Below are 15,594 nucleotides of genomic sequence, written 5' to 3'. Positions count from 1 at the left end.
GGTATGATGCCGCAAAATGCCAAAGGCCCTAAGCTATTCATATCATTTCAGCCATGCGTGTGGAAGAGGCAATAATTTCGATTTTTACGACCCGGCAGCACACAAAGACCATCACATATCTGCAAAAGGGGGCTGTGGGGATTACTATTACTATGCTGAGATTTCAGGTTTTGGTGGGTTATACTCTATTTAGTATAATAACTAGCCTACTACTAAAATTAAAAGGATTGGGGGTTGTGCGAAAAACAGGAGAATAGATATATTCCCTGTCGAAAAACAATAAAGGTCACTGATTATATAAAAGCAGTTTTTTATCAGATCAATAGAAATTCATGTCTTACCATCTTTGCCAATGAGGAAATCCAGGTAGCGGTAGGTGTAGGCCACGCCCACCTTTGTCTCCACCTGTGGTCTCTTCAGGGTGGAGTAAATCTTCCCGGGACTATTCTCCTCCGACGTCGGCTTCATCTTGCGCAGCCCGCAGCCCATGGCTCCACAGTGTGTCTGTCTCTCTGTTCACGGACCCTGCCAACCAGTTAAAACAGACTGAGACAGTGTTTCATTGTCACTTGTGTGTCTGTGTGTATATCCAGCGAGTAAATGACTAAGTGCACCCGGATAAGTGTGTGTGTATGGTGTTCAAAATCGGAGGTAACCTTTGGTGAAAAGAAGTACTCCGATCCTTTATTTGAGTAAAAGTAGCATTACCACAATGTACAATTCATTCCTTCCAAAGTTGTATCTATTGTTGGTATAAAAAATACTTACATAACTATGGAGGTGTTTTTGTATTTGCGCTCTTTAACTCTAAATCCTGTGTACAGGTGAAAATGTATGGTATGAAAATGAATTAGCAGGCTGTGTAATTATTCACATTGAACAACAAATCTGCATTACATTATAATTAAATGGGAATATGGTACATTTAGGAGCATAATAATCTTAATAATCATCCTTTCCTGACAACAATAATATAACTTTTACAAATAATACTGTTTGCATAAGCAATGGGCCATGGTTCAAAGTGAATGGAAGCCAATGGCTGCGGGGGAATGCTAGTTTGCATAGTAGCAATACAGTTTGTAGTATGTGAACGAAAAATGTAATTGAAGGATCACAAGTAAAAGTACTCGTCAAGCACAATGTTTATAATTATGTATTTTAATTAATTCTTAATAATGATATATTAAATCATTTAATCTAGTTTTTTAACTGATTATACGTCTTTTATGTAAAATCTTAATTGTCAAAGTAGCTAGTAACTGTAGAAGTTAAATAATTGAAGTACATGTTTCAAATAATACAAAAGGGAAGAAAAAAACTGATGTAAAGTACAAGTTTCTCAAAACTGTACTTAAGAACAGCATTTGAATAAATGTACTTATTCTTTTCCCCCCACCGGGTATGACTGATTGTGAGCCAGATTAGCCTCTTTGTGACATACTGTACACACACAGACATGTATATACACACACACATATATGAAAGCAAACATCCATGCACTCTGATTCCTCAGGGATTTCAGAAGGAAAACCAATAAAGAAGAACATGCTGGATAAGCGTCTGTAAATAAATAAATAAACACAAGTAAATGAGCTTGATTTTTCACGGGTTCCCTCTCTCTCGTTCCCAGGGAGACCAAATTAGCAGAGACAACCGTGGAAGAAGAGGAGGCCTTAAAGTGGACGCTGATTCACTCCAAATGGTTTGTGACAGCATCACTGCCTCTCTTCAGCGACTGCGTCTGGGAGCAGGTGACATTCTATTGTGTGCCACTGATTAAACTCAAGGATGGATGGATGGATATATAGCAGTGGTACCCTGCCCACCCCCTCCCACCTCGGCTGATGAGGAACCCTCTCTATTATGCTCCTTACTAATTACAGAATGTTGCAGGGCCTTGGCTGGAAACTACGAATCCGAGCCGGCCGTCGCTTCAGAGACAGGACAGGAAGTGCGGAGGGGCGGGGGGCTGGGATGTAGGAAGGAGTGGGAGACGAAATAGGAAACGAGCAGACGGGGTCTCCGTTAATGAGGTGAACGGCAAGAATGGGAAAGGTGAGAATCAATCAAGGGAGAGAGAGGAAATGGGGGTGGCCGTGTTAGAGATTGTTTGTCGAAAAATGGTTGGGGGGGGGGGTGCAGCGGGTAATGCATGGCAAGTAGAGTCTGGAGAGAAAAAAGGGCGTGCAATTAGAGTCAGTTAAAAAGGAAAGGGGTGATCAACACATCGAGGGAGTGGGGCGAGAGAAAGTGTGAAAGATGAGGCTGGAGATTCATTACGGCTGTCATGAAAGCATAGTGTTTCCAGTGACACTTACATGAATGTCTTTGTTGGGCTTTATGAATCTCAACGTGCATCACAATCATATCTCTACAAGTCTCAGAACAGCTCCCTGAAATGGACGACGGGCTGACACACTCCAATCCGGTGTGCTGCAAAGCCTTGAAACTTCAAAAAGCCTTCTAAAAGGTTTGTACGTGTCTTAGATATACTGAGGAGTTGTGTCTTCGCCTCTCTGCACGTGCCGAGCACGACTGATGTCTTGCTTCCGTTTTCAAGAACAAAAAAGCCAAACACAACCTGCAGAAGCTGGCATAGTCAAAGTCCCTAAAAGCGCTTCAGTCCCCCCTTAAATTGTCACTCAGGACTGCACTGTGCTGCAGTTCACCAAGCAGCTTCACAAATGTCTTTAAATAAAAAAAAGCTTGAATTTTTCCAAGTCTTGGATTTTTACACTGTTGCCTACAGTTACTTGTAAATAGCTTTTATCATTTCTCCCCCTACCCTGGAGAAAGTAGGAACAACAAGAGGGAAGGCGAGGCTCTGTCATGTAGTCTACAAGAGCTGGAGAAGTGGTAGTCAGAACAATAGGATGGAGGGCTTTGAGGGAGGGGTGTGGAAAAAAAAACAAATTGGATGAGAAAAAAAATGGAGGGGCTTGTATTTGCATAGCTCCTTGAGACCAGGGAGGAGGAGATGTGAGGCGAAGGCGAGCAGGAGTATTTTTAGAGCTGAACTGACAGAGGAAATGTGCAATGTTTATGATTTTTGAGTCACTGTTTGTTGCCTCAAACCTTTCCTCTGAGGTGGGAGCTTTGGGCAGTTGCAGCCCCCACAACACCCAGAGATTGACAGGCAGGGAGTCAAGGATGCTTGACAGGGTAGACAGACTCTGGGTAGCTACAAAATAAAGAACAGGAAAAGGGCCATCGATTTCCCTTTTGCTGAATTAGCAATGATCCTCTTGCCATTTTGTTCTATCTTTTCTCTATTGCTAATGGCATTGTGAGGTTTTATTTGATAAGAGGTTTTATTCGATAGGATTCTCTATTCGTGAGCCCCGATTGACTTTCAGAGCTTTGTTGTAGCTGAGATGCACTTAGCTTTGGCCCTTGCAACCAAAACATCCCACAGCACTTTGTATTGTGCTGAATGTGAAAGGTAACATCAGGGAAGTGATTGTCTTGCACTGCAATGTTTTCTATCTGTCAGTCAACAACATTTTGTGAGTCCAAGGACTCCTTTGTCTTCTGTGCTCACATTGATCACTGGGGTCATTGCCATGTTGCTTCTCCAAGGGGTTTAGCACATTATTGAAGCTGAAATAATTGACCACTTTGGGGCAGAATAACTCTACTGCATGCTGAAAATCACAAAGCCTTGACGTATAGCAAATTTAAGTTTAAGATTCACTCTCCTTTTAGCTCTGTTTGTGTCACCATCAACTCCTAAGGGACATATCAGGCTTTTTAGATGCTAAATGCTTCACAATGTTCACTAGCTAGCCGCTGACTTAGTTTGTTTTGTGCCAGGCAGGTAGCGTACAGTGGGTTGATCAGAATTTTTTGTGTGCTAAAAACAGGTCCTAGTGACTGTCTTGAGAAAAATACCTGTCTAACTGCTGAAGCTAGACCCTAATATTGTCTGTCTCCCGTTTGGTGCTCAGCCAGCAGCGTACAGTTGGAGCTTTCTGGGGTGAGAGCCGAATTTTAATTACCTTGCACGGCAGTTGGATTCTCGCTATGTCACAAGATCACACAAGTAATGCGTTTGTGTCCGATCCACCAGTGGCTCAGACCAATCAGCGTCCCGTGAGAAGCTACTGGCAGCTACGGGCGTGGTTTAGGTCTGCCTTAGAGAGCTGCAGACTGTGTTCTTTGTAGGTTTGTCACTACAAGCGATAGTCTTCACATACTCATTTGATCCACTGTTCATTAAATTACTGAGTATTGGCGCTTTATATTATTCTTATGTGGAATTGAGACTTTATAGTCATGCCTTTTACACCAATGTAGAAGATGATCATACAAAACCCCACCTGATGTCTACACTTACAGACATCACAGCATCAGCAACAAAAAGCAACTGCACTGAATGATTTTAATGCTATCTGACTGAGATCTCCCCCATATTACAAGACCATGTTACAAGGCTTTGATAGCACCATTGTTGTGATCAAAACCAGCAGCATGGGAAGCTTCAGATTGGATTAATGGAGGAGGACATTAATTAGGACACTGTGTTCTTGTGTTCATCTCCATGTAGTCTCCCTTTTAAGCCCGCTCTCTTCCTCTCTCACATTTTATCTCCCTAGCCCTCTTTGCCTTTTTCATACTTTTGATCTTCTTAATCTGACAAGTAGAGTGGAGCGCTAGCCAGGCTGCGTATGTTGGTGGTGGATACTGGTTCAGTATCATCCGTAGTTTATTGTGAGGAGTAGAGTAGAGTCGAGGGCTCTCCAATCCAGAGTGGTTAGAGAAACCATCATGTAAATGAGAGAACAAGACTGACCGCACAGGAAAAACCACAGCAGCGGTTGAAATGCTTCACATTGTTTGCCATATGTTTTCCTGACAAGCAACCTCCTGAGAAATATATTTCAATAATTTTTTTGAAATGGCATTCAAGAGGCCAATAAAAGAGGCTGAGGTAACATGACATACTGCCGCAAAACAGGGAAGGGGTCGGGAGGATCATGGGTCTATTCACCTTATACTTTTCAGCAACAAGGAGGTGCTCCGACTGCATTATTTTGTCTTATAACTTCTTTAAAATGGGAATATGTTGCATTGTGTATTTTGGCATCTGTTGCTTGTGATCACATAGCAAACATATAATCAGTTGTTATAACAGAACGTACAGCTCACTTCTCCCACACAGCTCTCAGATCAGCTGGTCATGTATTAATAGTCATGGTGACTGCTTGGAATGTGTTGGTATTTCTATTTCAGTCTGTGTTTGTAACAATATGATATCATAACAAAAAGTTGTCTGAGTGGCCGTTGTGTGCTAATACAATATTTCTTCATCCAAAACACAGAGTCACAGTGGAGAATCCTCTGGTCAGTACACTATTACGTCAGTCCAGTTTTGGATCAAATGTTGGTTTCTCATATTCTCATTTGCAATATTCATGAAGACGATCTCCACAGCGCTATGGAGTAATATCTGGCTCTTCCACACATTCATTCCAGGATTGGGTTGTTTACATTTCTTTAAACCAATCACAATCGTCTTGGGCGCCGGTAAGCTCTGGACACAGTGACGGTGGATCTGCAAAATGTTCTCGGGTAGGAACATGTTTTTTTTTGTTTTGGTGAATTGATTTGCACCCCGATAAAAGAATACGCCACATACAATATTAAATGAAGTTAACTGTTCACACAATACAGTAACGTGAGCTTTTTAAATTAGCTGGATACATGGTTAAACGTCATTATGTATTGCCCTGTGAAACGTTACTTCGTCCACAGCAATCCTGCCACAATCTGTCCCAAAACGTCTCAGTTAGATGGTAAATGCCGTAACGGTAAACATATTCTTTGTAAATGTACACAATCATTCACTGAAAGAACCAAGCAACCTAGCCTTGTGAGACCGTCCTGATCTCGCGAGCTCCAGTTTTCCACTCGCAGATCAGTCTGGCATGTTGAGATAGAGAAAATTTGGAGCCGTTCGCCAAACGATCGACCAATCAGCGTTGGTTTTGAGGCGGGTTTAGGTGTGACGCAACAAGAAGCGACTGTTCAGTCTAAACAACATGGCAGGCTTTTCTCGGAGGAAAAGATGTTTTTGCTCTTCTCCCGACTGGTTTCGACAAGAGTTTGATATATCAACTGGCTCCGCTAGTCGTGAAGAAAATGGGTGGTAACAGGTGGTGATAGACAGATGGTTTATCCAATCAGCTAACCAGTATTTTCGCCCCTTCCCAAAAGTTCTCCAACGGAAAGTTCCCAGATGGATATGCCGAGCAAATGCGAAGCAATCCATCTGGCGGAGTCAGGTTACAAGCAACCCTGCCTTGTTGCACAATCCAAATATTCTTCAAAACCTGGCATTTTCAGTGTGTAGCATGCTAGCTCGAAGTTTGTTTCCCGAAAGAACGGAGTTTTGCAAAGCGAGGGACATCCAGATTATCCGGTAAATGAACTGTCGTTGATCCAGATTAATCTTTCCCTAACCATGATGTTTTGGGGTGCTTTCACATCTGTAGTTTACTTCATTTGTTCCAGGCCAAGAAAAACACATTGTTCCTTTTTGCTCGGGTCCATTTTGTGTTCACACTGGCTTTTTATAAACAAACTAAAAACTGTATCGTGAATTCATATCAACTGACAGGTAACTGATTGGACAATTTTGGTGGCTGCCATCCTGCTTCATTAGCACTGTATGGACCCACGTGGGGAAATCAAATTCTGTACACTGACAGCAAGTCATTCTGCACTTTACTGAACCTTATCTTCTCTGATGCGTCACACAGAAATGATTGATCATCAGTAATATTAGTCAAGACTGTAACTGGACCTCATATATCATATTGTGTATAAATAGTGACAAACAGATGTTTGTTCGCTAGGTTTCACTCACTTTTTATTGGGGAACTGCTAAATTACAACTTCAAATAGGAAACATGCACAACACACTTCTGCTAGTACTTTTACCTTTTTGTGTATTGGGGAAAATCCCTGCACTGATGTGCTAATTCGCATAGGAGTTACCATGGTTACCAAATGACCTTGCATAAATATAGGCTATACATCGCTTGCAGCCTACAGATTAGACAGTTCACCATCAGCTGATGGATTTAACAGTAGTTTAGCATTTGAATTCACGCTAAGATCACATATCTACTGTCATAAAATCCCATAGTTGGTCTGTTTAGCTTTCAACCAAGAAACTGTGGTTTGATTGATTGAACTAAACCAAGTAGATTGTATGTGAAGCACCATGTGCCTGAGTTTAACCAGACCTTAACTATTGAGCTGGCAAAAAAGAATGGTCACATCAGTTGTTTTTTCTGGAACAAGCGCTCCTTCACTATCCTTCACTAACTCTCTGAGCTTCAGCCTCACCCTCTGCTGCTTTGGGTGACAGCGTCAGCTAAAAATGTTAACACTCTATTTGGAAATCCCCCACTATTCCCTTTCTTCATTCCTTCCATCCGTCCATCCTTACCACCTTGAATCCTTACCTAAGTGTGACAGAGAGGATGTAAAAAAGGGGGACTCAAGAGAGAGAGAGAAAAACAATGGACACTGAGACAGGATGTTAATGCGGTAACCTTTGCTGTAACACAGTCCTTTTAAGTGAGGGACCAGCACTGTGTAGCTACACATACTGTACATGCCATGTACGTACAGGACCCTTTTAGTCAAACTGGTTTAATGAAATAAGCCACCAAAAACCTATGGTGTGAATATAGTGTTGTCTGCCTGATTTAAATGTGGCTTGGTCCCATGTGGCTTAATAACTCACACAGTGAGCTGTTTACCTACTCTACACCTGCTAATACTTGTGAGCATCAGACATAAAAAGATATACTAGCTAGCTAGCAGTATTAACTAAGTATTTAGCAACATTTTGGCATATTTTAGTATAAATATGACTTTTCGGACTATACCGAGCATACAAATGGACAGAGACGAAGAAGTGGATTCTGGTGTAGTGGCTTGAAAAGCTTCTATAGACGTTTTTATTTTTAATATGCAACTGTTGCTATTGTAATCCATCAACTGTTGTGAATCTGTGTTGACTATGCCTGTCTGTCACCCACAACAGAGAAAACTACAAACTTTCCAGAGCCACCATTTAACATGCAGGGGGCTAAAACTGGATGTTTAAAACACAATTTCAGTGGAGTATTCCTTTAAGTCACTTTGCGAGTAGCAACCCTGGGCAGGAGGTCAGGTAATAAAACGTTAACTGCCTGGTGCTCATAGATCATAGTGGATTGAGAAACATAGTACCGTCATAGCTTTTATAATTTATTTTACTTATAAAGCAGAAAAATCAGTCACTATAATTTTGAGTCTTAAATTCAGAAGTACATTTTGTTACATTACTGGGTCAAAATTCAAAATGTACTGTAAAAAAGTCATCACACAAAGAGAGGCCCTGAAACATTTGTACATTAAAGATGCCACAGAAAAGCTTCAAATTTCTTTTTGGAGACATCTCCACATCTAAACCATTACGCACTACCAACAAGGAGGCCATGGGTGCCAAAGGTGGAATTGCTTTCTCAACTCACTGAATTTGTTACATTTGCTTTGAATGCCCAAGGACAATACACAACGGAAAAGCATGCAGGACAAAAATGATGACGAGTGAGGTGTAGAGAACAGGCGAGTAAACAATAGTGTCTGTCTGAGATTCTCCGCCGTTTCAAGGCTCCGGGTGGCTCCGCCTCGGCCAACCTTGTCTCTGTATGGTCTCAAGGCCCGGTTACAGTCCACACACACACACACACACACACACTCACACACACACACACACACACACACACACACACACACACACACACACACACACACACACACACACACACACACATATGCATAGAGAAAGCTATTGCCATGGGAACCAACCCCTCTATGACTATTCCCTTCTTAGGAGAATAATAGGCACCAATCTTTCTCAATCTCTTTCTCTTTCATTGTCAGTTTCTCTCTCTTTTTCTCCTTTTCTGGTCGCTATAAACTCAGTGTTCCTCCCCCACCAGGACTGTCTTCCTCTTTCCCACTCCTCCATGTGCAGGAGCAAACACTCATGTCCCCCTGTTTCGCTCCGTATCCTCTCTGCGTGACTTGTCATGAGTTTGATATGTTATACATAATCTATATCCACAACGTTCTACTTCCAGGATTGCTCTGGTACAGCCGGAAATTCCGCCAGACGTCACTTTTTTCTCTGCAGGGTAAATCCAGACAGTTTTCTGTTGCACGACTAAAACAATCGTTGAACCAACACATGTTCCACCAAAACAAGTTCCTTCCCAAGGCTATTTTGCAGCGGCACCGTGGCTTCAACCGGCACTTCGTGCCCCCCATGACAATTGTGATTGGTTTAAAGAAATAATAAATAACGCCAATAAACCAGAGCATTTTTTTCTCCCATCACGAAATGCTATGTGGACTAGCCAGATCCTCCTCCGCAGCTCTGTGGAGGAAGGTCTGGCAATGCAAGACTATGTTATGCACAATCTATCCATGCTGGGATTTGTACAGTTCTCACAAGTGAGAAGCAAAACATTATGTCAACCCAACCTGCACAAACACTTGTTGGATGTTTCCAAGCTGCATCCAAAGAAACACGGTGAAAGAAGGACGTTTTGTCCTTTCAAGAAAGCAGGAGAGAGGAATACTTGAAAATGATTTGCTTGCCCTCTTTGCTATTCTTCCCTAAAACACTGAGGGTTTTAAAGAGACTTTCCATGAGTTACTCATTGCTTTCTTTGAACTTGCTCCAGGCAGGTCATTTTTTATTAAAGCCAGCCGAAACCAAGTTTTTAGGTTTTCAGACACCCTATCGACATGTCCGTGTTGAACATTACCCAATCAATACTGCTGCAATTTTCTTGACCACCCATTACAACAGGAGTCAATTTGCCTCATAGAAATATCAAGGCGGATGTTTTTTTCCTTCTTTTTTTTTGCTTCGAGGCTAAACTACTACACATTCGGCTGAATATTGGCTCTTTTGTTTTCCTTCTTGCCTGGAGGATTCATCCTAATATGCCATCTTAGGTTGAGGGCAATGCCAGAGGCTTGAATAACTTAGTATCTTCAAAAGCATGATCACTGTCACCTAGCAGGGGAGTAAGGGGAAAATAATCTATGCCCGAGATCTTGTAACTGAGCATTTCAGAGGGAAAAGATGTGAGACTTGCAGCAGAAGCTGCAATCAAGATGACACCCTGTCATAAGAACTGCAAAACTCACACCTTATCTACCAGTGTGTCATTCAGCCGTGTTTACTGCCCAAAGTTTGAATTATTGCCAATAAGGATGCCAAATCAGATTTCTGTTCAACAAATCACACCAGAGTTTCCATCTAAACCATAAAAAAATACCTGGAATTAAGCACTGAATATCTCTAAAATACAGATAACTCTGCCAACCAAAGACTAATATGCTGTAATTATCTAATCATTGTACTTACTTTGATTTCATAAGTGTAACCTGCCGGCATCTTATTTTAAAATTAAATCATTCATATTTTTATATTTCAGCATGTTCCAAATGTGAAACTTGGGTGAGGTTTTCTCTGGCATCAAACAGGAGCAGCATAGAATCAGAGTGAATTAAATTAAGATGGTTTAAAAATAACTACCTTTTCAATTACATATACCCTACATTTTTCAGAGTATAAAATGTTCTGGTATTTTGTTGTGTCTGTGGGTGTTTGTCTATACATAGTGAGTGGAGAGGAGTACACATTATGGTTTTTACACCAGTCAACGCTTGCCAATTACCTTAATCAAATTTCACACGGCACAGGGGGATTCACTGTGCCCGGATCAGATAGCAAACAGAAGTTGATTAAAATACATGTTTGCTAAAAGACTGGAGAAGAAAATCAACAAAGGTTCAGAAAATCCATGAAATAATGGCTGATAGAAGATTCAGGTAGTAAAACTCTGAATCACAATGACTCTATGTTGTAACATCTTGTGACATGTGTTTCAGTGTTCAAGAAAATAATCTTGGACTGATTTTAAAGAGTTGGTCCACCCAAATTACAAAAAGAATATTTTCTCATTTACTTTAGTCGTATTTAGCCGTGAGTTTTGGCTTTGTGTGCCAAAGTTTTAAAAATCCTCTGTTAAAGGGGCACGCCACTGATTTTATACATGAAGCTGAGTTTAATCATCACAAGGAGTACTACTCAGCCTGCGAGTGTGTGGCTTTAAAGAAGTGGGTTTTTACTAGTCAGGAAAGACCTAAATTGCCATTGAGTTGCATCATGGGAAGTGTGGAATCCAGTGATTTTTAGAGACTAGTCTATATCCACGACCTTCCACTTCCAGGATCGCTCCGCTGCCGACGGAAAATTCGCTGCATGTCCCTCTTTTCGGCCGGATGTCCGTTACCTTACGCGTCACGTTCTAAACTTCGGTGGATTCATGAGGACTATGGTTAACTGCTCCTCAGATCTCTGCGGGGTAAATCCAGACAGCTAGCTAGACTATCTGTCCAATCTGAGTTCTCTGTTGCACGACTAAAACAACTTTTGAACGTACACATGTTCAACCATGTAGGCACCGGGCCTCCATGACGATTGTGATTGGTTTAAAGAAATGCCAATAAACCAGAGCATTTTTTTCTCCTATCCCGGAATGCTGTGTGAACTAGCCAGATCCTCCTCCGCAGCTCTGTGGAGGAAGGTCTGGCAATACGAGACTATGTTATGCACAATCTATCCATGCTGGGATTTGTACAGTTCTCACAAGTGAGAAGCAAAACATTATCTCAACCCGACCTGCACAAACGTGATGTTGGATGTTTCCAAGCTTCATCCAAAGAAACACGGCGAAAGAAGGACGTTTTGTCATTTCAAGAAAGCAGGAGAGAGGAATACTTGGTAAAAAAATAGAACATTCTTTGCTTGCCCTCTTTGCAATTCTTCTCTAAAACACTGTGGGCCTCATATACTAAAGCTTTTGCGCCCACCTCAGGCGTATTTGTCTCACAATGTGCGCGTGAAAGCATGGCGAGGTATGTACAAACAGGCCACACTGAGGTAAAAGCGCAGACTGCCTGTCGCAGGAACTGAAAATGGCAAATTGCGCTTTTCCATGTCATGCATATGCATTCACGGGAGGGTGAAGGGGAAAGTGGGAGTTTCCCATAAAGAGATGGGAGGGGAAGTGTAAAGTGCGCCTAATTATGTATTCCGCGGTATGTACAAAGACCTCCCGTGACAGCACACCTCTATTTTGCGGTGAAAATTGTCCCCCTCTTAAAAGCAGGTGTAAACCAGCCGCAAACGGGTTTCCTCGCATATGCCTCCTGGTGAAATGGTAGCAGTAATCCGACTGGAGGACAGTCTGGCAAAGCGAGACTAAAAGTCAAGATATTTGGCCTCTGCTGCTTCAGGTCTGTCTCTTGTAGGTCCTTAAACTTAATAGAACCACAGTAGTAAATCACTGCAGTATCTCTGTAAATGCTAGTACGTCATTAATAAAGAGTCATGACTTTATCACTGTCTAATAAGCCATCACCAAACATTAGTAAGTCATTTGCAGTTACACATGTTAATAAATCATTAAAAAGCTTTTACCATAATACATTAAGGTTAATAACTTTTTAGTAAATGGATTTTGGTTCCGATGCCCTGAAGCTATTTCCAGAATGTGAGTGGTTGAATGATCCATTTGAGGGGTCTTCCTTCTGAGCTAAAGAGCTAGCCAAAATTACCAAAAATAGGAAATTTGGTGTTCTTAATAATAGCCTTAAGTCATTAGTTAGAACTTATAAAGTCTTTGTTAAGGGAGCCTTATTAGAGCAACATAAATCTCTAATACAGATATTTCAAACCTGAGCAAATGAAACCCAAACTATCTGGATAGCAACATATAACTAGAGGTAATAGAAAATTATTTTTTTGTAATTTGGGTGACTTAGGCCTTTAAGGTAATTATTTCTTCACCTTTTGCCCTGTGTAATGTTTCTCTTTTTGACATGACATTGTAGCGTAGCGAAGCCCAAACCACAATTACTTCCACATTTCCAACAGCCAAGCTGCAGAGCAGTGTATAGTGCAGCCATATTGGGTTTCTATTGTGTTTTCCTGTGTGTGTGCGTGCGTGCGTGCGTGTGCGTTTTAAGTGTGTGTGTGTGTGTGTGTGTGTGTGTATGTGCGTGCGTGCGTGTGTGCGTTTTAAGTGTGTCTGTGTGTGTGTGCCTATGTGATCATGTTGCGTTTGTGAAGCGTGTATGCACGCTCACGGTGGTGGTACTGCATGTGTTTATTGCATGTTACATGTGTTCACTACATTAACCCTTTGATATGCAAACTTGACATACTGCAGAAGGCTGTTTTTAACCCTGTGCCAACTGCCTGTGCATGTGTGCGTTTGTGTGGACAGTGTGCATTTGTCAGTGAATAATAAATGTGTTTGTGTTTTTATTTGTATTTGTGTATTTTGTATGTCATGTGTTGTCATGTCACATCTGTTAGTGTCTTTTAGTGTCTGTTAGTTTTATGTTTCAGTGTTTGTATTCACAGTTCTGCCCATATGCTTTTTGCCTTTATGTGTTTTTTTTGTAATTTTTCTGGATGTGTGTTTACCTGTGTATGTTTTCCATGTGTGTGTGTGCGTGCGTGCGTGTGTGTGTGTGTGTGTGTGTGTGTGTGTGTGTGTGTGTGTGAAACAGACAGACTGAGACAGAGGCAACTCCTGACCCACCAACACTGTAGCGTTAACGAACCCAGCCCGATGCTCCACTGCTCACCAGCTGGAAATAATTAACAGCAGTTCTGTCAGAATGAGCTCTCTCACTCACTCACTCACTCACTCACTTTCTCTCTATCTTACACACACGCACACACACACACACACACACACACACACACACACACACACACACACACACACACACACACACACTCACTCCCCTCTTCCCCCAGCTTTTCCTCTCTCTAATGCCCTCGTCTTCCTTCTCCCTGACTCCCCCCGCCCTTCCTTCACCTCCTGCCATCCCTCAACTTGTTTTTCCCTTTAAACCTCCTTCTTCCGTATAAACATGAATGCTTGGGTGAACTCATGTACCGGAGAACTGATTCTAAGCATGTAAACATTCACTTGTACTGACGGATACGGATACATAAGCACGCAAATTGCACAGACAGACAGACTTTTACCCTTTATATGTACAGTACAGTACAGTAGCTCAAATCACACACTCCCCCTGTCTCCTCACTAGTGGGAGTGGTGTGCCGGACACATCTTGAAATACTGTCAGGGTCTATGATTGGATCCAGGTAGACATTTTTGGCATTCTCAGCCCTGCTCTGTACCAACCATCACGCATGTGACTTCAAAACAACCAGACCTATTGATGTGCATGATGAATGGTCAGAGTGTGTGCGTGCTTGCAAGCATGTGAATATGTGAACATGTGTGTGTGTGTGTGTGTGTGTGTGTGTGTGTGTGTGTGTGGGGGTGGCGCTGGATTTAGAGCTTGTTGTTGAACACACTGCTCAGAAGCCAAACTTGTGGCTTGCGGCAGGGTCTAATGAATCAACTCTCTGTGGTAAACAATTGCCACCATGCAGTCCAAGTTTACACTGGCTGCTGCCCAGGGAATCAGGCGCAAGTACTGTCACACATCTGTTCGGAAGCTCAAATTCATACACATGTTGAGAAGCTGGGACACAAACAGGAAGCAAACATACCTGTTTCACAAATCACGTTGAAAAGTTCACTGCTTGGACACGAATGCAGCAACTGGACCAGAGCTTCTAGCAGAGAAACGCATTCTACTTGGAAGGAGGATGGAGGACGGGCTCAGATCCTGTCCGATACGCTGACTGAGGTTGTTGTGGAGCTGGCTGGCTTAAAGGAAACACAATCCTCCGGCAGGCAACAGAGAAACCAGAGCGTCTACAGACTCAGCAGCAGCTCCAGCGGTTTGCTTCGTCTTCCCCCTCGCCACCTAACGGAGCTCAAACACACTTGTAAGCTCGGTGTGTTTAGGTCATGCTCAAAGTATGCCTGTATAACGATGTTCTGCAAGCTCAGGGAAACCACATCCTGTCACATATTTACCTCCCTCCCCTGTCTCTCCCTCCCTTTTCTCTCTTTTCAATCTATCTTTCTATGTGGTCTTTCTCTCTCTCTCTTTTCCTGTGTCTGTCTCTCGCTCCCCTGTGATTGTCTGAAGCAACTGAGCGCTCTGACCCAGCGTCTGTTCACCACAGCCTCTCTGCCTCTCTGCCTATCTCTCCAGTAGCCGCACCAGTTCCACTCGGCTGACTGAAGAATCCATCTGAGGAGAGGAGGGGGGAGAAGAGAGGGGAGGGAGAGGAAGGAGGGAGGTGAGGAGGGGGCTTCGCTGGGAAATACCAGAATTAGAGAGAGGAGGGAGAAGGAGGAGGAGGAAGGGTGGTGGGTGCTGTTTGCGGCGTGAAGGACTAAAGAAAGATAGGCAAACCAAATAGAAATCGATAAGTTTGTTTGTGAGAAAGATGGAGAGAAGTAGGAAGAAAGAAGTAGAATACTGTGCCACATACTCAATACACAGACACAGTCATATATCCACACTGTGGAAATGGCTGAAGTGTTTTTGGGAACTGGTGCTAAGTTC

At 42.4% G+C, this 15,594-nt stretch overlaps 1 protein-coding gene across 1 annotated transcript in view; it reads right to left on the bottom strand.

Moving 5' to 3' along the window:
* Positions 1-15,075, bottom strand: part of rftn1b (raftlin, lipid raft linker 1b) — a 109,913-nt gene extending 94,838 nt beyond the window's left edge. Inside the window, exons 1-2 of the mRNA XM_078252215.1 lie at positions 14,684-15,075; positions 342-525 (exon numbers count right to left, since the gene is read on the bottom strand). Of these exons, the coding sequence (XP_078108341.1) occupies positions 342-489 (148 nt within the window). The 5' untranslated portion in view covers positions 490-525; positions 14,684-15,075. The remainder of the gene's footprint in view (positions 1-341; positions 526-14,683) is intronic.
* Positions 15,076-15,594: the final 519 nt, after the last annotated feature.

Source organism: Sander vitreus, chromosome 6, assembly GCF_031162955.1.
Source record: "Sander vitreus isolate 19-12246 chromosome 6, sanVit1, whole genome shotgun sequence".
NCBI classification, from domain to species: Eukaryota; Metazoa; Chordata; class Actinopteri; order Perciformes; family Percidae; genus Sander; species Sander vitreus.
The sequence above is the reverse complement of the archived record's forward strand: the minus strand, read 5'-3'. Positions and strand labels throughout refer to the sequence as shown.